General features: G+C 38.2%; 1 protein-coding gene across 1 annotated transcript in view; it reads left to right on the top strand.

The window, feature by feature from the left end:
* Positions 1–24,493, top strand: part of KCNN2 (potassium calcium-activated channel subfamily N member 2) — a 73,048-nt gene that overhangs the window by 33,612 nt on the left and 14,943 nt on the right. Inside the window, exon 5 of the mRNA XM_074813465.1 lies at positions 16,563–16,704. Within this exon, the coding sequence (XP_074669566.1) occupies positions 16,563–16,704 (142 nt within the window). The remainder of the gene's footprint in view (positions 1–16,562; positions 16,705–24,493) is intronic.

The following is a 24,493-nucleotide window of genomic DNA, read 5'->3' as shown; positions in this document are numbered from 1 at the left end:
ATGTGGGAAATGACCTTGCAAATTATTTATGTTAAGTAATAGTCTTCTAATAAAACCAATTCATCTCTTTACTGAGTTGCAGAAAGAAAATACTTGATCTAATTCCTCGAGTTAAAGCTGATCTCTTGTGTTATTTTATACTTTAAAGAATGCAATAGATGAAAGCTGCAAAACTTCCCAGTCTGAAATCACAGAGATGCAACATTGCCTGAAATTGAACAGTGACATTTCAGATCAAGTATTCATGCCCAAATGACTTTTCCTTTTGACTTTGTTTTTAATCATTCATCTTTTCAGAAAATCATCATACAGCTTCAGACTAATGACCTTCTAAAATTGTAACCTCGACTGCTTAAACTTTGGTGTTAAATTGCCGTTTGTCATGGTAGAGTCTTTCCAAGGTATTCAAAAGCAATTTATATGTTACATTTAGTTAATTTAACACTAAAGACGCTTGTCAGCTCTCAGTAATATTTGCAACATTAATTTTCTTCCTTTTCCAAACCTAGAAGCATTTAACAAAAGTTGTGTGTGATAATTCTTGATAATACCACTTTTAGAGTGGTATTTCCTCAAACAGTTGAATCTCCTTGCAAGGAGATCACATCGGTTGCCTTGCCTTGTTCTTTGTGTGCTGGAGGGCAGAAGACCTGCTGACGCAATCAGTGTACCGCAGCAGGACACTGCTGTCCTTCAGTGATTGTATTTCTGATGGCAACGAGTATGATTTATCTAGATTGAAAATGAGATCAAGCACAGATAATCGGCCAAGAAGCAGATGCTGTGGCCTGATGTTCTAGTGTCTGCTGCAGATGCAACAATCTGCACAAGGAAGTACACATTCTGTCAGATCGTCAATTTGACTAAATTTCTTGAACTCAGAAGTTGCAATCTAGAGAAACCAAAGATTTTTTTTCTTTTAAAAATGAAAGGTAATTTTAATTTTAGTCACATCTTTTCTTAAGTTCTATAAAAGGTCACTCAAATGTAGTTGAACTTGTATAGGAAAATTTTTCACTCTATGTTAAATATGCCTTGCTTAGAAATTTTTATAATTAATGTTTTGTAGCTGCAGAATTGCGACACAGGTTTCAGTGGTCCTAACTCTACTAAAATGAGACACACATGTTCAGTTCAGTGTCTAGTCCTCTTTTTCTCCCAAACATCTTCTGCTGAGTATCTCTGATTTGTTTATTCTTTATTTGTCATGGACTTTTGCTAATGGAATAAGGTGTCTTTGACCTGTAAGATGATAGGCATTAATCGTTCAAAATGGGGGGCAAAACAAAAAAAAAAGTCTCCTTTTGTTATCCTTTGTGATGCTTTCAAATTATAATCTCAGACACTTTTTATGAAGCAGGACAGATGAAACAGTTAAGATACCAGAAAAGTTGAGTTCTGCAGTCACATTTGGAGCTTTAAAAATGCCGATGATTTTTTTTTTTTTTTTAATTGATTCAGCTTCTGTTGTATAAGTTGCAGAAGGCCAGTTCTGCCAAGCAAGTGAAAGGAGGAAGATTAACAGCTCCCTAAGGGCAGCATTTTTTTCTCTAGAACTAGACAAGCGTGTGCACATACACTGTCCTGTGTTTGTCCCATCAATGAACGTCTTGTTTCTAGGGCCAAGAGGGCACTGTAAATTAGATTTCAAGTTTGTTTAATATTTCATCTTCCTCCTTGTACTCTTTGTTGCATTTTAATATTAATTATGTTGACAGCCTTTATGAACCATTCCACAGTCTGAAAAAGGAATAACTAGTAACAGTTGAAATGAAATCTAGTTTTCATATCAAGCCACTATAGTTATAGACAGCTTGCCCAAATTCACGTGTTCCCATCCTGTATTTAGTTAAGCATGACCCCTGATTGTGTGCTTGCCTGCCTAAATCTCGGCATTGGTGAGGCAGCACCTTGATTACTGTGTTCAGTTTTGGGTCCCTCACTACAAAAAGGACATTGAATCACTGGAGCATGAGCAAAGAAGGGCAACGAAGCTGGTGAAGGGTCTGGAGCACATGTCGTACAAGGAGCGGCTGAGGGAACTGGGGTTGTTTAGTCTGGAGAAGAGGAGGTTGAGGGGAGACCTCATCGCCCTCTACAACTACCTGAAAGGAGGTTGCAGAGAGCTGGGGATGAGTCTCTTCAATCAAGTAACAAGTGATAGGACAAGAGTGAATGGCCTCAAGTTGCACCAGGGAAGGTTTAGACTGGATATTAGGAAGCATTTCTTTCCAGAATGGGTTGTTAGGTGTTGGAATGGGCTGCCCAGGGAGGTGGTGGCGTCCCCATCCCTGGAGGTGTTTAAGAGTAGGGTCGACATAGCGCTGAGGGATATGGTGTAGTTGGGAACTGTCAGTGTTAGGTTAATGGTTGGACTAGGTGATCTTCAAGGTCTTTTCAAACCTAGATGATTCTGTGATTCTGTGAAATTGTGACCAAAGAGTTAAGTATGAAAGTCACATAGACACCTAACGCATCTACTGTGTGATTTGCACAGAAATTACAAATAAAGCAACCAATAGGCAGTAGATAATTTCTATTTTATTAAAGGATTTTTCCAACATGTTCAACATGTACACTGCAAGGCACATGATGTGAGCATAGGTAGTGCAAAAGGTAAATTCAGTTGTCACTCCAACCAGACCTCTCCCCTTCAGTACAATGCAGAGTGACAATATGTAACTGCTCTTTCTTGCTGACAATGTCACCTGCCTGAGTTTCTTCAGAGCACAGAGTTTTCATTCCTTTCTTCAGTGCTTCACTGAAATCAGTAGAAATGGAAGGTCAGAAACGAAGCCCAAGATATCAGGCAACAAAATGGTCTTGGTAAAAAGAATTTGGCAGTAGAAAGAACACTTCTCCTGTGTATGGTCTCTAGATAAAATACTGCAAGATCTTTTTTCTTTTTTTCTTTTTTGGTAAATGTTTGTCATTAAAATGAAGGTGTTCCCTACAAAAGTTATTCTGTCCTGAAAGCAAACAACAAATGAACTTGAAAATGCAAAATTAGCAAAACCAAAAAGCCTGATTTTAATCTCCTTTTTAATGACAAATTAGGGAAGAAAATAGGAGAGTTACACTTCATATAATCTCACACTCCCAGTATTACAGAATTTGACAGCAACATGCCAAGGCCTAAAACAGAACAGCGAAAACCGTAACTGCATCTGGCATTTTTAACATACTATGGTGAAGGTCTCTTAAGCGTTTTCTTTTTGGGTGTATTTAGGTGGGCAATACTTCTGTCTTTAAATCTGGCACTGCAAAGGTCTGTATAAGCAAATGAGGATGATACTCCTATATTATCATCACCAGAGTTGAGCACTACATACAGCTGTATTACATTTCTGATAGCCTGACTGAAACTATTGGTATTCTCTCAACTTGCATTTGCCTTGAGAGACTTGTGGCAGAAGTCTGTCCCATAGCTAATCCATGTACATTTTCCACTGTAAGGCATACAGCACCAGAGAGACACAAAAACTTGTCTTCTGTGTAGATAACCTTTCTTGATCCCTAGTAAATGAATGTCTCTAGATTAATCACAAAAATTCACCCTGAAATATTTTCCTAGCCTACTGATCGGTTTGATGAACAGAATTAGAAAAGGGAGAACATTTTTCTTTTTTTTTCTTTTAAATATTGACAACCTCATGCTGAAGTTTCATACATAAAAATGCAAGTGAAAAACATTTATGTTAGAGTTTTTTCCTTGTTTCATTTGCTATATAGCAATATATAGTTATGTTTTTATACTTCTTTATGTTTCATAGTATTAAATGTACTAACTGTCCCCAGTACATCACTAACGAACTGTTAGTGAAATCTGGCACAACTTTCAGATGACTCAAAAGTACAGACTTTGGGTTTTGGAATTGTCTTTATAAATATTCAGTAAAATATGTTTAGTTTCAAGCACTGTGACTTACAGAAGCCAAACTCAATACAGCCTTTCCTTTTCATAAAGGAAATTAAAATATATTCAAGAAATAAGTACACTTTAACTTGATTTAAGTTAAGCAGCCATGTTCATGATACAGGGTGTGAGCCTAGTCCCAAATCTGAGTCAGTCAGTGAAATTTTTTCCACTGACCACAGGCTTCTGCTCTGATCCAAGGTTAGTGTACAAAATTCTGTCTAGTTTTTGTAAAATAGTTACTTGTAAGGTGCTGTGCTATACAGGAGAGTTTTATTCTCCAGTTTATCTAGGACATATATTTTCATGAATCTGTAGGTTATTTTGTTTTTTATCTCAAAGGAAAATGAAATTGGCTTGTTTTTTTTTTTTGTTTTGGTTTGTTTTTTTTTTTTTTTCTTATCATCTGTTTCCAGTGTTCATTACATTAGAGAACATGTATATGTTGGTAAAATTGATGATATTTTCATAAAGTTTGGATGAAAAGAAAGCAGGCTTTATGGCTATGAGCTTGTACTTCACTCCTTTTTATGGAAGGCAATACGTCAGCTTCTGTTGTACAAAACTCGTATTAAAAAATAATTTGCATAATGATAAATGAAATTAGTTCCATGAGTGAAGAATATCTTCAGAGTGCCCAGTTTGTCAGAAAGTCTTCTCTGAGAATTCAGCATCATCTTTGCTGTGTGATTTCCTCTCCTCCTCTTTCCAGCCCCCTTTTCCTACATACAGAGGAAAAGAAAGGCTAACTTTTATCTACTTCTGCCATTTTATGTCAGGAAAAAAAAAAAAAAGGTGTGCTTAATTTTAAATGCTTAATTCTATTTCTAGTTTCTAAAACTTCTATTTCTGAAGTTTGTCTTCAACAAATTACTTCTCATTCTTTAGACGTTAGTTGATTCTGATGATCTCAACATAAAATAACGAACAAAATACAAAACTCTCCTCCTTCTGAGGGGGGCTTGTTATAAAATAGTAACAGGATACCTCCAGAGAAAATGCAAAATGCAAGATAGGGAAAAATTTTAGAAGGGACTTAGTTGGTAGTGTAATGAATGATTCTCAGTAGACCTCACTAAGAGACTCTCATTTTGAATGATTCATATTTCTACCATAACCCAGCTTTAACCAATGCTGTTACAGACTTTGAAAAATTAAAGCAAACCATAAAAATAAGATTCATTCTTACTGTAGTGAAAAATTTCAAAGTCAATGTAAAAAAATGTGGCTGCAGAAAGTAAATATAAATGCATATATATCTCTTTTAAAATACGATTACAAAGTGAAGTGCTGAAAAATAAATTTTCCCTCAAGCTTGCTTATGTCACTTCAGTTCACTTCTTTTGTATTCATGCATTATAATATTCTTTTAACTGTATATTTATAGTAGCTTCTTTTACAGAACCTCATTTGATAAAGATGATATACAGAACTACAGAAAGAGCAGGTCTTTTTGTGTTTTTTTTTTCTTAGTCAATGTGTTTGTGGTCTCAGTGCTTTCTGCATTACTTGTTGAATTTTGCTTTGAAATCAGAGCTATTTTTTACTGCAAAGAGTCATTTGTCAGGGATTGGAATGGGCATGTTCCCTTCTCCAGCTCCTGTCCTAAACCTTTTGGGCAATACCTCTCTCCACTAAATTAAACGGTCATGCTCTCTCCATTTTGAATTCAGTTTAAGGTTGAAATAGCTTCAAAAAGATATTCTGAGATACTTTCACAATCTGTATCCTTAACAGGTAGTGCAGTGAAATGAAGATGCTGATGTGAATCAGCTTTGTGCTTGAGAAGAGACTTAAAGCAAGTTTGCTCTCCTGGTGAATGCTCTTGTCATTAAGCTGCTAAAGTAAAAAGGGTATCAAGGGCTCTTTTTCCTGTGCCTTGTGGGAAGCCTGTTTGGTTACTCATTCCCTAAGAATTTTTCCATCCATATTGCTTCACATATGGATACTGAGGCATTTAAAGGGCTATTTTGCTCCTTCAGGTCATGCTGCTATTTTTGGCAAAGTGAAGAATTTTTGTCTTATGCAACTTTTGGATGTCTAATTTAAGAGATTTATTTTTAAACATGCATGTTGTTAGAGAGGACTTTGAGTTCACTGGTTTTTAGTCAGATCTTCGAGCATCCAGGCTAATCAAACTGTGAAGTACGGAGCTGAAAGCTCGGAAGATGGAGACCACTGAAATAATGATAAGCTGTAACAAAGATGGTTAAATTCACACAGGAATTCTGTCAGAGAGCTATGAAAAATTAAAACATGATTTTTCATTTCCAAAAAATGAGGCAGAAAATTGTATGACAGTATTTTTTGTGATGGTTGTCCATCCCTGGAGCAGAGCTGTACTTTGCATTGAAAAACATACTAGTGTGTTTTTGTGAAGACTAAAAAGTAGCATATGATCATGGGATTATGGAGTGCATTGTAATACACGTGCCAAAGTTCATGAATAAGGATTGTTCCAGACCTTACAGTTTTGGTGCTGATTGCTACTCTTGATCCAGCAGCTAAGAACAACCATTGGAGCCTGAATTTGCCTCTTAGCACTTGAGCAATATGAAGCATGCTTAGTTTTTCTGCAGCCTGGACATATATATAGGAGTTGGGAAAGGCTAGAGTTGAGTTTTTTAATTCTGAAGGCAACCCTGTGAAACATGAAAACTGTTTTTGTCAGAGACAGAATAATTTAAACAATCTTAAGTAGAGCTGGAAAAAGCTGAATTCCTGCACCTGCTCCATAGCATGAGGAAGCTATCTTCTTCTGAAAGAAGATTGTTTGAATATAATAAAACATATTAATCCAAATACAAAATTCTGAGCAAAATTTTGCACAAAGGATAATTAATGTGTTTTCTGAAATGGGAAGAATCAATCATGACAGCTGCTACTGTTAGTCCCAGCTTCCATCTCTCAGAGAAAGGTATTCCTATTGGCCTTACTTTCTATTTCTCTTGTACATATTTTATTAAAATGAGCCATGTTTAGACAGTGAACCTGATTGTTTTTCAAAGCAGTCAGGATACATGTTTAAAGAACCCTGCTGCAGGCAGAGCTCATTCAGGTCTCTAGGAGTTAAGGGTTGATTTAAGACTTTGGGTACAGCTTTCCAAGATCTTTAGTATTATTCATTATTCTACTGAATCACAACAAGCATGTTGGATGTAAATACGCTATAGTTAAGTTTAAATTCCCCAAAAAGCATTTAATTTCATTATTTTGCTTCTTGCCTCCTTGAAGAGGAGAAGCATAAATTTTAACATTTTTTTTAGTTTAGTTAGTTTAGCAATTTTGTTAGCATGTTTCTTGATATACATAATGATACTCATAACAACAAAGCTTTATTGGCATCCAGAATGTAAGGTGAAGACAAAGGCAAAGTAAGAATTCTGAAATGGATAAACCTGGAAGCACTAAATGGAAATATTTTAAAGGATGGTCACCAGAAACTCTGGCAAAAAAAAAAAAAAAAGCAAGCACAGAAATCCTGGTTCCACTGAAGTCAATGGGATCTTTGCTGATTACCTCGAGGTAGATAAGATTTTATTTCCATTATGCTGCTGCGGGAACAAAATAGTTTGAAACTGCTGAAGACAACACAGTGGGAGTAAGAATATGATTATACTGGGGGATAAGCCCCAAAGGTGGAGTTTGAAGGGTGGTGGGTGTGTTTCTTAATCGAAGCAAGAAAAAATTCTCCTTGAATGAACTCTCTGAAAATTTTCATAAGACACATCAGTGTTTTCATATAGTTTGAGACCTTCTGAAGCAGAAGTTATCACTTTATTCACAGCACTGCTTTTTTGTACACTGATACTGAGCACTCCTCTCTGTGCTGTTGTTCCTCTTACTGGATTGCTGTCTGTCACAAATCTAAGGTTTCCCAATACTTGTAGAATTGATTCAGCAGATTCTCCTTAACACTCTTACATAATTATTGAAAGCAGGTTAAAAAAAAAAAAAAAAAGGCATGTAATACTTTCAAGGATCTTCAGCAACTTTGATATCTTCAGATTATGCTTGTAGCTGAATGACCTCTTGGAAAAAAGGAAAATCTTTCCATCTACTAAGTTTGCAGACAAGTATACTGATTTAGCAGAACGTCAGCTCTTTACAGCACCAGGAAAACAAGGCAAGACCTTCTTCACCAGTGGAGGTCAAATAAAAGTTTGGTATGCTTTGAAAAAATGGCAATTAGTCCTTTTCTCTCTACTGTCAGGTTACCCACTGCCCAGGCATTGAGAGTTAGATATTTGACAGCAGCTAGGGATTTAAATAAGTTTATGTCTTCACACTTATGTTTAAACTGCAATTTATATACAAGAATAATGATAAAGTTTCTTAAAACATGCCATCCAATTTTTGTGTTGATTTCTCTCCCCTGTCCTCTTATTTTCTTTTAGATTATTTTTTCTATCCAACTTAGGTAACATACTAACATATGCTACTTATGTAATGTTATTTAATACTTTTCTGTTGGATTTACTAGTTTTCCATAAATAGCCCACAAATACTCTTAATAGAAGAATCATGAGCACTTTGATCCCTGTAGAAGTGATCCAGACAGCTTACTCGCATGCCTTACTTTTGGTTGGGTTCAGAACTGCTACTGATGTGAGTCTGTATGAAATCCAAACATGAGCCATGGTGCTTTGCACTTTCATTAAGCAGTTTTTGTGACAAGAACATTTTTGCCACTGTTCGTAAGTATTTGGGGGATGTCAACAGACACGTTAGAAAAAAGACAAGGAGTGACATGCACTTTTCAAGATGCCTTTCTGATCCTAAACCCATCAAGGCAGGCAAAATGTCTTCAATTGACTTCATTATACTAGGAGTCAGCCCCACCGTTCCTTCCAAGTGCAGTTGTGGTTTTTTTTTTTTCTTTCTTTTAAACAGGAGGAAATGAGAAGGAATAAAAAGACCTATCTATTATCATCACTATATTAACAGATAAAATGCTGCCAGTACCTACCATCTAAGTCTAAAAAGGCACTTTGTAACAGAATGGCCTGATACTGTGGGAGAGCTCTAATAGCTGGTTAGATCAATCATTGTCTCAACAGAGTCTTGACAAGTTTCTGGTTTAATGGGCTGAACTTGCTTCCATCTGTTATTAGCCTAAATGTTTTTAATATTTGGCAAGACTAAACTCAGCCTGGATTGCCATTATAGTCCAGGCCAGGAATTTCTTCATGATTATGGTAAAAGCAGGCCATTTTCTTCCCTACAAAAAGGGTCATCTTTTCAACCATATTTTTAGTTCTTTCCTTGACTTGTTCAAGACAGCAAAACCAAAGGTGACAGAGTTACCAGAGGCTGTTCATGGAGGCAGGATAAACTGAAATGAAGCTGCTAAGTGTAAATTAATGCACCAATGGTCAGGCTTAATGTTATACTTGATCTCTTCATCACTTTTTAAGATGTGTCTTAGATGTCCAGATGTCAATGTGTGCTATGTGCAGCTAAAAACCAGACATTTTACCAGTTCAGTGAAACCATCGAATATGAACATAGTTCTGAAGGAAAGCAATACTGAAAATCACAATAGTGTTAGTGAAACCAGGAGAAAAGGACTGTTGTTTGACAATCTGGAATATTGCTTTGACAACCCAAGCTACTGCAGTATCGTCAGCTGAGAAATGTATTTATGTCTTCTTGAGATGAATGGTAAAACTCCCACTCAGTTTGGCTTGGAAAGGAATCAAGCCATGCTATTTTTGCACAAATCTGATCATTCAGCTATTTTTCATTTAAATTGGAGTAGTCTCAGGATTTATATATGCTGGTTGGTGAGAACTGGATAGTGGTGTTTCACAGGATGAGGATTGCCTGGTGAGTAGCCTGTTCCAGCTGCAGCACTGCCTGCCTGCTAGCACATTCCTTACTAGTGAAGGAGAGAAAAAGTGATAAATAATACTTATGCCTGTGTGACTTCAGCCAGGGATTTTCCTGCCTTGGGGTAATACACATCTTTTCTAAATGACCTTTTTTTCCGCTGCTGTGTGAGGCTGGACATGATCCAGGAAATCAACCTGTTTATAGCTGCAGTTTTAACAATTAAACACTAGCTCTTATTTAAGTGGCTCACTGTGTTTCTAGTACAAGTTTTTATTGACTAAGAATAGTGGGCTTTAAATATTTAAATAAATATTTTTGTAGTGATTCAAATTTTGAAAATCAAAATCTTTGTAAAAAATAAAAGTCTTTATCAAACTAAAGATTAATGACAGAAAACTTATGTTTTGGAGTTTGGTTGGTAATAACTGTATTTTGCTTTGTGTGGAACTTGTCACTGAAAGGAAATCTTTAGTTTCTTTTTCTTTACTTCCCGAGCTTTGGGTTTCCAAGCTGTTCATAGTACAATGTTTTCCTGTCAGATTTCAGGGCTCTCAGATACAGAGTGAATGGATAGTTTAGGAAAACTACAGTTGAGTTCTGGAGTGTGTTACATCCAAGCTGTCTTTCACAGTCCCACTGGAATGAGAAGATGTTTGTAGTGGCTGATGACAACTGACATTGAGCGAGACATCTCTGCTCCAGCTATTCACATGGATGGCTTGTCTCACTATAATGTCCATTGCAATGGGAGTGACTCTTCTCAGGTCTTCTGGTGACTTGAGTGCAAAGAGGTGCACTGATGGAAAAACATGGGAAAGTTTAACTTCTGCTGTGTTCATTTTACTGTTCCCTACATAAATGGAAGAGTTCAGGTTTTAGGCCGGTGATAAATATGACAGCAAGTGAAAAAGGTAATGAGTAGATTTCTTTCCCTCTCCTCAAAACAAAGCAATTTAAATACCTCCAATGCTCATTTTCAGCCATTCCCATGGCTGTACAAATAAGACATTGCAATTCTCTCTTTTTTTAAGAATTGCTTACCCTGTTTTGATATAGATGTAATAATTTGCTACCTGATTGTGGATGCAGGATAGCCAAAGACTCCCCTGGCTTTGCTTGTTCAGCTTGAATCCCAAGCAATGGTGGTGGCTAATGACATATCAGAGCACTTGGAAGTATATGCCAGCACAAGTGTAATCTTATGATCAGAAGGGTGTAGGCATGTACCAGAATTACTTATGACAGAGATTCATGAGTGAGGTTGCAAAAGAACAAGCCAAAACCAATCCACCTTCCTATAAATCTGACATAGAAATGATGGGATTATCAAGACAGCAAGACACACACCCCCCAGCTCCCCCTCCCCCCTTTTAGATTGTCTCTATTTTACTTACAGACTTTTAACTTGAGAAGTCACTCTTTCAACTTCCCCTGCACAGTTGTGAGAGAAAAAGTCTTTTGGTTTTATTGAAAGATAAAATTAGGTTGTAATTTGCGTGCTTTGCCATGCTTGAGCAGTTGAGTCCATAGAGAAGGTACAAAGTAACCTTTGTTTCTCAGTCACAATAAAGTTGTAAGTATTGATGATGATTTTTAAATGTAAGTGTGCACCATTTGATTGCTGAACTATAACCTTAAAATCACGACCAGGTGAAATGTTCAGAGTAGAAGTCCAAGAGTGCTGAGCTAACAAGATAAAAACATTGGAACAGGTCCTTGAAGTGTGCTACTAAATATGGATGCAGGTGGCTTTAATGAATATTTCATCTAGGGGACCTTACTAATTAAGATCCATGTCTCCAATGATACTTGAAAACCTACTGTTATGCTTTTTAAAATTTATGTCACCTTTGTTAAGTGATCTATGTGTAGATTGGCTTGTGTGTTTTCTGGCATGGGTAAAGGAGGGTAAATGGGTAGACTCCATTATCTTTTCCCTGTATTGATCAAGGCTTAAGTGAGTGGTTTTGGCATTCAGGTGAAACTGATGGTGTTTATTTCAGGAACTTACGGAGTTGCATGTGAATGTTTTGTTTTCAGTCATATCAAGATTTCAATAATTATCACCACTTAGGGCTGAAATTTTGTAAGGATTTAACTAGGACAAAATGTAGAAAAAAATCAAAAGCATCGCATTACATTTTCATCTTCATAGGAAAACTAATTTCTGTCTGAAGTATGGAAATGACCAGGTTCACAGCCCAAAGAGGGGCATTAAAGAAATGTATTATAAATTTTATGTAACCATTTATTGGTATTTAACAGAGTTGCTAGCCTTAGAATATGTGTTGTGGCTTTAGCGCCCTTCTGTGAAGCTCCTCCAAAGCCTGTGTCATATCACTTACATGATACTCTGTAGGCACTTGCACGATACATAGGCTTTCTTCTTGCCTCCTGGATGGGATGAACATTTCTTTCTCACTGCATCCATATATTTCACAGCTGTTATTTGTTAAGTTTGTTAAGTGGAGACTGAAATCCATAACATTTAGTGCAGACTGGAAAAAATACCATGTCAGGTCTCTTGTTGTGCAGACATGAGTAAGTCAAGTTTGCTGTCATTTTTTTTACTACTGTTGTTGCTGTTGTGGTTATCTTATTTGTGTGCCTGTCATCCTACCAGTTCCATGTGTGGGCTGTTACTGCTTTGTTCTAGGTGCAGAACAAAAAACTTTCAAAAGCTTGTATAAAGTGTGTGAGAAAGACAACCTGACACCAGGACAGAGAAGAGTACAGGCAAAATGCGGAACAGACTTGTTTGGAGTGATTGCTGTTGTCTCTAGCAGTCAAAGAGTTTTTAGATTGTTGTAACCATCAGGGCACAGGCAAGACTTTGAAGAAGGCATTTTGCAGGTATTTGTAGTGAATATCTTGCAGATGGGAGGATAGGGAATTTCCTGAGAGTGCCTTTGTGCTCACTCTGCATTCCTGCTCTGTCATGGAGACAATAGTCCAGAAGGGAAGAAAACGGAAGTAATTATTTCAGTTGCGGAAAGCAGGTTGCTTAGGGATTTGTGAAATAATTCCCTGATGGGCCTCTGTGACCCACTGTGAGACACGGATTTAGGGACTGGCTAAAATAATACCCTTGAAACAAAGAAATTAACAGTCAGAATCCAATATAACTGTTAAGCAGGTATTCTTTTATTGGCAGCGCTGGGGTCGCCCTGGGGATTCCCCACCATAAGGGTTCCCAAGAATTAGCAAGGGACATCAGTTTACATACACGCAAATCATACATATTCATGAGATTTCCTGGAAGGGGGTGTCTTATGATAATGAGTTCCCAGAATTCATTTACATATCTCAGCATGCATAGTAAAAGTAGAGTGAGGGTATTTGGTGGTCAAGGGAAGAAGTAAGTAGTCTTCACAGAATCACAGAATCGTCTAGGTTGGAAAAGACCTTGAAGATCATCCAGTCCAACCGTTAACCTAACACTGACAGATCCCAACTACACCATATCCCTCAGTGCTATGTCGACTCTACTCTTAAACACCTCCAGGGATGGGGATGCCACCACCTCCCTGGGCAGCCGACTCCAATGCCTAACAACCGGTTCTGTAAAGAAATACTTCCTAATATCCAGCCTAAACCTTCCCTGGTGCAACTTGAGGCCATTCACTCTTGTCCTATTGCTTATTACTTGGTTCAAGAGACTCATCCCCAGCTCTCTGCAACCTCCTTTCAGGTAGTTGTAGAGGGCGATGAGGTCTCCCCTCAGCCTCCTCTTCTCCAGACTAAACAACCCCAGTTCCCTCAGCCACTCCTCGTACGACCTGTGCTCCAGACCCTTCACCAGCTTCGTTGCCCTTCTCTGGACACGGTCCAGTGATTCAATGTCCTTTTTGTAGTGAGGGGCCCAAAACTGAACACAGTAATCGAGGTGTGGCCTCACCAGTGCCAAGTACAGGGGTAAGATCACTTCCCTGTCCCTGCTGGCCATGCTATTGCTCATGCAAGCCAGGATACCATTGGCCTTCTTGGCCACCTGGGCACACTGCTGGCTCCTGTTCAGCCGGCTGTCAATCAACACCCCCAGGTCCCTCTCTGACTGGCAGCTCTCCAGCCACTCCTCCCCAAGCCTGTAGCTCTGCTGGGGGTTGTTCTGGCTGGAGTGCAGCACCCGGCATTTGGCCTTATTGAACTCCTACAGTTGGCCTTGGCCCATCGCTCCAGCCTGTCCAGGTCTCTCTGCAGAGCCTCCCTACCCTCGAGCAGATCAACACTCCCACCCAACTTGGTGTCATCTGCAAACTTACTGAGGGTGCACTCGATCCCTTCGTCTAGATCATCAATAAAGATGTTAAACAGGAGTGGCCCCAAAACTGAGCCCTGGGGGACACCACTCATGACCGGCTGCCAACTGGATTTAACTCCATTCACCACAACTCTTTGGGCCCGGCTATCCAGCCAGTTTTTTACCCAGCAAAGCGTGTGATCATCCAAGCCACGAGCAGCCAGTTTTGCCAGGAGAATGCTGTGGGAAATGGTGTCAAAGGCCTTACTAAAGTCAAGGTAGACAACATCCACAGCCTTTCCCTCATCCAATAAGCAGGTCGCCCTGTCGTAGAAGGAGATCAGGTTTGTCAAGCAGGACCTGCCTTTCATAAACCCATGCTGACTGGGCCTGATCATCTGGTTGTCCCGCATGTGTTGTGTGATTGTACTCAGGATGAGCTGCTCCATCAGCTTCCCAGGTACCGAAGTCAAGCTGACAGGCCTGTAATTTCCCGGATCATCCTTCCGACCCTTCTTATATATGGGCATCATATTGGCCAATTTCCAATCTGTCAGGACCTCCCCAGTCAGCCAGGACTGCTGGTAAATGATGGGAAGCGGCTTGGCGAGCACCCCAGCCAGCTCCTTCAGCACCCTCAGGTGTATCCCGTCAGGTCCCATGGACTTGTGTATGTCTATGTGATGCAGTAGGTCACTGACTATCTCCTCTTGGAATACGGAGGGGTTGTTCTCCCAGTCTCTGTCTTCTGGCTGAGGAGGCTGGATTCCCTCAGTAAAACTAGTCTTGTTATTAAAGACTGAGGCAAAGAAGGCATTAAGGACCTCAGCCTTTTCCTCATCACTTGTTGCCATGCTTCCTCCAGCATCTAGCATGGGATGGAGGCTCTCCCTGGTCTTTCTTTTGCTGTTGACATACTTACAGAAACATTTCTTGTTATCCTTGATTGCTGAAGCCAGATTAATTTCCAGCTGGGCTTTAGACCTCCTGATTTCCACCCTGCATATCCTCACAGTGTCTTTGTAATCACTGTGAGTGGCTAGTCCCTTCTTCCAGAGGCCGTAAACTCTCCTTTTCTCCCTGAGTTGCAGCCAAAGCTCCCTGTTTAGCCAGGGTGGTCTTCTCTGTTGCTGGCTTCTCTTGCAGCACCTGGGGACTGCCTGCTCCTGAACAGTGTTCACTGGTTGATCCTCTTTCCAGAGCATGCACTGTGAAGTAAATTCCAGGTGTTCCCTCCTAAATCAGCAAAATCAGTTTCCCTATAATAGTGTCTCTGTGTCTCTTTGTTTAAGCCCCCCCCCCTCCTTATCTTAGTTTTCCGATTCTAGGAGTTGCCCAAGTGTCCACTGAAGGCCTTGAGTCTGGTATCAGTGATTTACGTGGGGAGCCTAACGAGCGTTTCAGTCTTACCTAAATAGACAAAGAGACCTAAGGAAACAGTTGAGAAGTCAGAAATCCTTGAGAAACAAATGAAGCAAAACACAAGCAAAGCTTTGAAACAAATGAAGCAAAGCACAAGCAAAGCTTTGTTACATCACAGTTTAGTCTTAATAATTGTCAGAAATTTATTTGTTTGAGCGCTTTCATTCCCTTTCACCCTTGAGGATACAACAGCATAGATAGCTAACCTGAGGCTTCACAGCAGCTGCAGGGGTTATTGCAACCTTGAGGCTGCAGTGGCTGCCACAGTCTCTGTTGCAGAGCTACTCCATCCAGGGAGTGAAATTCCACTTACATTAGGCTATTAGGCATTTTTCCTCCACAGAATGAGTGGTGACAGCAGTTTTTAGCCCTAAAATGTGTCCTGATGGCTTCCCAGTTGATTAGGTGTGTATGTCATGTGAAGACTAGATTATTCATCTGAACTTGTTTTCTTTGAAGGAGAAAAGAAACATATTCCTATAGAATATTAAAACTAAGACAACAAATGGCACATCAGGAAATTACACTTAATAGCTGACTTAACACAAAAGGGAGGTTTTGCTATATTTATGGTAAAGATCTTTTGATGATGAAAAGTACAATGGCATACTTTTCTATTTATCGTGAAATGTTGAAGGAGAGGGAAGATCTTAGGTTAAGTCAGTATTTACATGATAGTTCATTATTAGATTTCCGATCACAGACTTGCATTTAGGCCAAGGAGATGGACACACACTCTGCTGTCTCCTTGCCCACACATCCTTTCCTGACTTTCATATTTGCCTCAGACTGCAACAACTATAGGAGACTCGTGTCTTATGCCACTGCAGAGGATTAGCAGGACTTCTACCCCTCATGAGATTCTATTAAAAACAAAGAGGTTTCTGCCATTTTCATAATAATAACAGAATACTGAATTGTAAACTATCCTGAGTATCTCTACTACTGGTGCTGTTGTATCTTCTGTTTCTTTACTGCTGATGTAATTGTATTTGATTTTTATTTAACTCCTTATAGCTGATTTTAAAAAGGCAATAATTGTAGAATACAAGAGCAATTGGATGACCAGTTAGTGTGATTTCTTTCTGACAGTGCAAAAGTTTAACAGAACTTTTCATGGTAAAGAAATTGTTTTCTTTTTCTTTTCAGGTACCATGATCAACAGGATGTTACTAGCAACTTCCTTGGAGCAATGTGGTTGATTTCAATAACTTTTCTATCTATTGGATATGGTGACATGGTACCTAATACATACTGTGGGAAAGGAGTCTGTTTACTCACTGGAATCATGGTGAGTGTTTCTGAATTTATTCATTGGAGATGAGATTAAGTTTGCTGCAATTAATCTCAGAAATTATTTACTGGTTTGTAGAGTATATATACTTACACAATTCACATGGTAATGGAATGGAGGGTTTTCTTCTTTAGGTAAAATTTAGCAGCTGTGTAATGAAATATAGAGAAACAAATTCCACCCTGACATAATTCACAGCTTCAAAATCTCAGTGAAGTCTTTCATCACGTGTTAAGGTATCATATCATCTCGATTATCTTTGGACATGTGTAATTGGACCAGTACTAATAATGATTCTTCAGTTCTGTCTTTTGTTTCTTAAAATTAAGTTACTGAGAAACAAAGAAACATTATGGTAGCTAATCTTCTAAAACATTTTGCTTGAAAATAGTTTTCTACTCTACTTTTTGTAAGTCTAATAACATACTATCTGTAGCATTCCATTGCTTTAAGTGGATTTAAGTAGTGTAGTTTTCACTGTAAGAGTTTTTGTTGCCATTGGTACAATGCAGCAATTGTTAGTCCATGTGGATTCGGTATATATTTATTAACTGTACTTCATGTCTGGTTTTAATTTTTCTGTATTTCACCATTTGGTCAAAGTTAGGCAGGATTAAAGCAGTGTGTTATAATATCTGGGAAATGTATGCATATCTACAGTAAATTAGAAGTAAAAAGCTCTGAACTCTGCCATTTTTATTTGTATCAACTCCTGTGTAAATGTTCCTCTGAATGAGAAGGGCAGAATGAGCATCATATATACTGTATATAACAGTAAGATACATACTGCTTTCTGAATTTTGGCTGTTGTTTGTAAGTAATGCAGCTCCAATATCTACTTCTGTTAAAACAGGCATATTGGGATTATGACTGGAAACCAATGGTAGCAAATAGTTGCCCCTTTTGAACATGTGTTTTTGTAAAATTTTTGTGTATTAGAGTGTATTTTATGTCCAAAGAATAGAATCAATCAATGCATTTTTGTAATGATTAAGATTTTTTTCCAAATGAAAAATCCAAAATGAAAAATTCCATCTGACAGGTTTCAGGTCATTGACCTTCACTGAGAAAAACTTACAGTACATTTTGCTCATGGTGGCAAATGCATATCTCCTTAAATACAGAGTGTGCAATGTAGTTGGAAGGTACAAGCTAAAAGCAGAGAAATGACTCAGGAGACTTTTTTAAAGGCTGTTGGCTAAGCTCAAATCTGCCATCTTCTGGGGTATTTGCCTTGCTCCTCTTTGTGAGCTGGATTTTGGTGCCAGAGAGAATAAAACGTGGTCACAAGTTCATTAGGGGGAAAGGAGGACAAGCAGTATATATTGCCACGGAGGTGTGCAGAATGGGGTCAGAACCCTGTTACAAAGCTTTCCTTCTTCTCAGGCACAGTTTAGAAATAAGAAGCAAATACCTGAAGATGCAGGTATCAGATCAGTTTATTCACTCAAGTTGTTCAGCACTTTTCAGCATTTCATTTTGAAAAAAACCTTACAGTAACAGAAATCTAGGACTTTCAAAGCCCTGCAGAAGTGCATTAATAGTAGTGTTGATACTAATCATCTATGGGTTTCACACTGCTATTGCGTTTATGCTAGTGCAAATGATAGCAGCATCTGGACTGTTATTTTGAATAGCTGTGGGTAGACTTATGATTTTATTATGATGAAAACAAAGTAAAAATAAAATCAGAAAAAACAGACTCCAGATTATAGCAACTGTTTTTCTATATGCCTGTGAATGAACCACACAGAAGCTGAAATTATAAGATGTATTTGTCATTTTGCTTATGACAGTGCCATTTGGAGTCAGTAAAATTTACGGCAGTTGCTTCCATTGCTTTAGTGAAAAACTAAAGTACTGATTAATACATACCATTTGCACACATGGCTTTTCTTTTTCACAACTGAAAAAAGATTCCATTGAAAATTAGACTTGTAAAATGTATGGGTGAGACTCACCTTCATGTCTTTGATTGTTTTTTATGATTAAAAATTCTGCAGCTGCTTCAGAAGCACAAAGGCTCCAATCAGAATCTCAGGGTAATGAGTTTGGGGTAAATACCTCCAGAGACAGAAAACATTCTTAACCAAAAAATTGAGCCAGGTAGCTAATGTGTGATGATAGGTAAAGCAGTACTGAAAGTCTGACCCCTATTACGTTTTTAAGGACATCTGCAGTATGGCTTTGGCAAATGTCATCTCTGAGAAAAAAATTATGGAACAGTGGGAGAAAGTCAGATGTTGAAATTACACTTCTATTTCTTTTTTTTTTTAATAAAAGATCTGAAAGATATGAAGTATGAAACAGTGAACATAATAATGAGCTATCTTCTAGCCTAACCTGCAATACTAAAAAGTTTATAGGTCTTGAATGTAATTCTTGAAAACCAGCTACTCTTCTGAAACTTGTACAATAACTAATTAATGTTTGTTGTGGAAAAGATAAGTTCCTAAAAGAACAGACACATTTTTATTTAAACAGGAATGGCTGATGGTCTAATAAAAAGATACACCAGGATAACTGTTGAATAAATGTAACAAATAAAATGAAACTGTGTATGTGATTTTAAGTGGGAAAATTTAATTCCCTCCCATCTGAAGTAGCAAATACATTGCTGGATTAGTGTGATCAATAACAAATACCACTGAGTTTTTGCTTTTGGATAAGGTCCCTGTTAAAAAGGGTGAAAGGGAGAATAAATAGAAATACTTGTGAATACAAGAGCAGTTACACAGACCACTGAAGAGTTAATTTTGGCTTTGCAAAACTGGTGACCTGTGGAGGGCTCGTTCAGTGTCTTGACCCCAATGGAGAGCCCAGGTGCCCTGACTGTTCTCCCACTTCTGCCTCAGGAACTGCTTTCTGTGGGATGGAAATAGGACTGTTCAGGCTGAACCCTGCATTGTGCTCCAGCCTGGGAAGTAGACTTTATGCAGTCTACTGATGGCACCAAGTTGTGCTGGCTGTTGAAACTGCAGCTACTGTAACCTTGAGACACTGGCTCAAGTGACATCTTTTAAATTCTGCAAATGTACACTGTTGGAAAATACGAAAATCTTTACACATATTCACATTATACAAAAGCCTTGAGAATCATTAAGAGTAAGACAGCAAAGAAGTGTGATTAATGTATTAGAAAATCTAAGAAAATAAAAATGAAACTTGTGAACAAAGAAGGCAAATAGTGAAAAAATAGGTAGCGTCATATTGAACAATTTACTTCTTGATCTTGCAAAGCACTTAAACATGTGAAACTTTAATGAAGATACTGACACAGTGTAATACAGTTAGTGGCATAGGTTAATGCAGGGATGCTTTACAGACAGACAAGTGAAACTGAACTGGGTACCTCAACTCTATTAACTATCAGTGTTTTTCCGATGGGATTTCACTAGGCAGCAGTAGTAGGCTATGGGCCAAGTGGACTATAAATTGGATGCCAAATGTGTCCTCTGCCCTCTGTATACATTAGGTAGGTCTGCAAGAGTGTGATGGATGGATAGAAGTATGAGTGCTGTCACTGTTACCTGAACAGGATATAGAGGAGGTGGGGAGACCTGTGGCATCTTCACCGTACCGTGCAGCTCACTGAAGTTTTGTCTGCACTGAAGATGCCATCCATGGTTGTGAGTGCACACCCAAGCAGATGTCTCAGATCCTGGTCAGCAGGCTGAGCTCAGCTACAGGTGGAGTACTTTGTGCTGGTGCTAAGTGACTTCCTTAATGGCTTTTTGGAGTTAGAGCCTTGGGGTGGTTTGCCAAATTTTCCTTGCTTTATGGGGAGTATAATGAAGTTAGCGAAAATTTAAAGAAGAGAAGTAGAAATTGTTAGACGTAAAAGGAGGGGAGAAGATAGTGGAAGATGCATAATTATTGACTGTGATATGGATAATTTTTACAGATCTTTGTAAGCTTATCTACCTGTGCAAGATAAAATAATGGGAATCCATTCTTCCAACTCCAAATACAAGGACCTGTTGCAAGGTTTTAGAAGGACTCTCTTCCTTTTACATCCAGCATTATGTGGTGAGCTAGTGCATTTATTGTATGATGCAAAGCTAAGGATGCAGAATCTTCCTGCAGAGCCAACTGCCAACAGTTAGAGGCAGAACTAGTAGGTCAAACCTATGTTGCTACAATAAAATGGCCGAGTTGCAATTGTCCTGTCACAGGATGCATAGGGTGGTTGGCTATAGCTTGGATGAAGATTGCTTTAAATGAAATAGCTGTTATTTCAGAGTGTCTGCCTCCTAATGCTGAAAGTGCAGCTTAAATTCTTCTGTTATTGAAATGAACTCCAAAGAGATTGTTAAGCCTGTGAAAGAACCAAATAAATTAGGAAAAATTTCTCAATTTACATCATAGAGATGGACAAGATAAGATATTTCTTTTGGAAAATTTTTAAGTAGCATCTTTTAACTACAGGATTTGAACACCATTCATGTAGGTGAAGAATTCTTATTACAGTAGTCACAATGTAGTCAGTGTGTACAACCTGGCCTTAGGGATACTAATTTTTATTAGTTCTAAATCGTGAATCAAAAATGAATCAGATCTGATTTTAAAGCTTCTCAAGTGGCAGCTTTTAACATCCTTGTGAAAGTCTGCATTTAGTTCAAAAGAATCACAATTTCTTTCCTATGCATCATGAAAAAAGCGATGAGGATGAGGTGTTTCTGCTATGAGAATAGGGGACTCTTCATCTAAGGTTAAATTGTGGTGTTTGTGCGTACAGTTTTATCTTGGACTCAGCTTGGTCTTACCAACAAATACAGAGAACTATCTATAAGAGGAATGTGGCACCTAGAGTAGTATAGTTTTTAACCGTATGATTTTTGATGGTAGAAAAATCTGAACTGTAACATCTTCGAAATTTAATAATTACTAGATTGTAAAAAAAAGAGAAGAAAAGTAGATTGTAACTGCATAGTTAAACATTGGCTGCAGATCTTCTGGGATGATTCCTGAAAAAGAGGAAAAGAAGGTAAACATCAGATTTGAGCAATAAAATATGAAATTATTTTACAAACTTTATATGGATAATATACAAAAAGGTATGATTAAGACTAATACACTGCCTTGTGGGTAGATAGATATGGTTGAATTGATAGAAGCAAATCAATTTTCTGTAATAACAGTAAAACAATAGTGGACTGTATTGCTATTTAAAGGTTTACCTAGAACATTTTACACATTGATCAAGAATCTATAATATTTTCATAATTTCTAGTATCTGGTCATAAAGATTGATCAGAACAATGTGGTAAAGAGTTCTGTGGGTAAGAAGCCTACTGGAGGAATTTCAGAAATCTAGAACACAGTTCATTTTTTACTTCCCTGAGAGTACAGGAAAATATGAAAAGCTTTTCATGCAAATTGGTAGTATCTTGGGTCCATTTCTCAGATATATGGTAGAATTTAATTCAGTTGGTTCTGAGAATTCAATAATAAATGTAAGTGACGTCATGATTCAGAACAGATTGTGTTTATTCTTTCTCACATAATACAACCTAACTGGACAGTGTGTCAAGCAGAAATGTAGTATGGAGAAGATAGTTAATTATTGAATTTATTAGGGTTGAAGCTATTAAAAGTTGGGCTGCTCAGAAATTCTTTGGCTCCTCTACTATTGTTGTTCAGCACACCAGATTGTCAAAATGGAAACTTCTGTGAAGAACAAACATAGTTTGAGATTATTTTATGGCTATGGCTTGTTGGGATGAAATTTCTAACTGAAGTAGAGAAAAATGAATTATCAAAATCGAGTTGAGAAGCTCCAGAGAGTGATCCCTGAAGTAGTGGCAGTTAGGGCAGTAATCTGAAATGTGAAAGAATGGCAGAGGCTCTACTTCCATTTGAGTAAACAAAATCTCCTGGAAGGTGTAACCCTCTTTTAGAATTAGGAGAATTAAAGAAATAACATTCCTCAGAAGGTCTTCAGTTGGTACCAGTAGAGCAGGGAAGTTTTTGAAGTGTAAGAGAACAGGGGAACTCTTTCCCACTTAGGTCTAGCTAGTAGTTACAGATGCATTTCAGGAAGTTCAAAGGCAGTTAGTTACTTGCTGCAATGAACAGCAATTGTCCCATGATACCTTTGTTTACATAGATATGACTGGAGCTGATGTTTTGAAAAAATGTAATTTCATCTGCAATAACTTTAGATTTAATACAGAAATTTTAATATACTTTTACATGTATTCACATGAAAGTTTTGTATTTACAACATGGGTGTTGGACAAGAATGTCATCAGTAGCCATCACCCTGAATTACTGAAGTAATATTCCCCATCAGCCTTGTAGGCTGTTTAGCCTCCTTGTTTAGTGAAATCGGATTTTACCTCCTTGCTCAGCAAAAAGGTTTTTTTGCACATTGGCAGAAATTATCTTGATCTCCAGGGGATTTTTAGCTGTTATGACCACTGAAGGTTTCCCAGGAGCCCAGCCACCAGGTTGCTTTCAATTCTTGGGTTTCTCAGAGTTAACACTACTGTCACTTATAGGTACCCCTGTAGAAGAGAGATTGTCTTCATTACTGTGTCTGAGAGTATTTCATCAACTTCATATTTGTATATGACTTTTAAAGCTCTTCATAATTTTTATTTTTGCAGCATTGCTAAAAAACGTAGGGACTAATAAGTAAAGGAATCTGCTCATTTGCTGTTGTATAGATTAGAAGTTTAAAGGTTGCAATAAAATTCTAGCAGTGGTGCAGACAAACTCCACTGAAGACAATAGTAGCCAGGCAAATACCGAATATATGAAAGTATAAATAATGCAAAACTATTTTAGATCACATTTTTGGCTGAGATGGCATAGTTGTTGTCCTGTTACTCATCCTATTTTGTTTCAGTGTTGCAAGGTTACTCATCTCTCCCAGTGAACAATGACAAATGCAAAAACACATTTATGCAACACCATTTCCCTAGCCTCTGTCTGTCTTGTGGATGGATTCCTCCCTCAACTTTTGCATTGCTTGTTTTGGAGAGGGTTTTTTTACTTCAAGCAAGATTTTTTTTTAATTTTTTTTTTTTCCCCCTCCCCTGGTGGGCCTGTAAATCCACCTTCTAGAGAGCCAAGTGAACAAAATACCTGTTTAAATTCTTACAGGATTTTCATTTTATGCAGAGCAGCAGGAGGAATGTTGTGCCTTTTCTGGTGCAGAGCTAAATTTCCCACCAGAACCATATGTCTGCAAAGCGGACCTTCTCTCTCCCCCAGTGGATCCCAAGGGAAGCGAGCAAGAAATGTGGCAACTGCCTTCTTTCAGCTACAGGCAAGTATAGCAGGACGTTTTTGTGACAACTACAGCACTAAAGACTGCACTTCGCTTCCAGTCCAGTAAACCAAAGCTGCCAGGAGACTCTCAGCTGAAATACTGAAACACAGCATTGCTTCCTTTCTCACCAGTAGCACCCTCCAGGCATATATATGACTCCAGACAGTTGCAGAAATGGCTCAATTCATTGTTGTCTTGTAAAGGTATTTTGGAACCTTATCAAAGAAAGAATTAAGTAGAAATGCCAGAGGTGTTTACTTAGAGGAGTACAGGGTTTCTCTGCTGACCAAATGCTGTTTTCAGTGCAGTTTATGAGCCAGTGCTAACCATTCTTACCCTTAGATAACCCTTTAGTTGAGGAGTTGCAAGCACCTCTCTTTGGATATCACTAAAACTGGGCCTTTACCAGAATGCTAGATGTAAATGCTAGACTTTACTGAAGCCTGAACCCTGCAGTTTTGCAACCACTGTGTATTGCACCAGTGTGAACCTTCAGTCTTGGTACTT

This window comes from Strix aluco, chromosome Z, assembly GCF_031877795.1.
Source record: "Strix aluco isolate bStrAlu1 chromosome Z, bStrAlu1.hap1, whole genome shotgun sequence".
Taxonomy (NCBI): Eukaryota; Metazoa; Chordata; class Aves; order Strigiformes; family Strigidae; genus Strix; species Strix aluco.
This window is presented reverse-complemented; position numbering and strand designations above follow the sequence as displayed.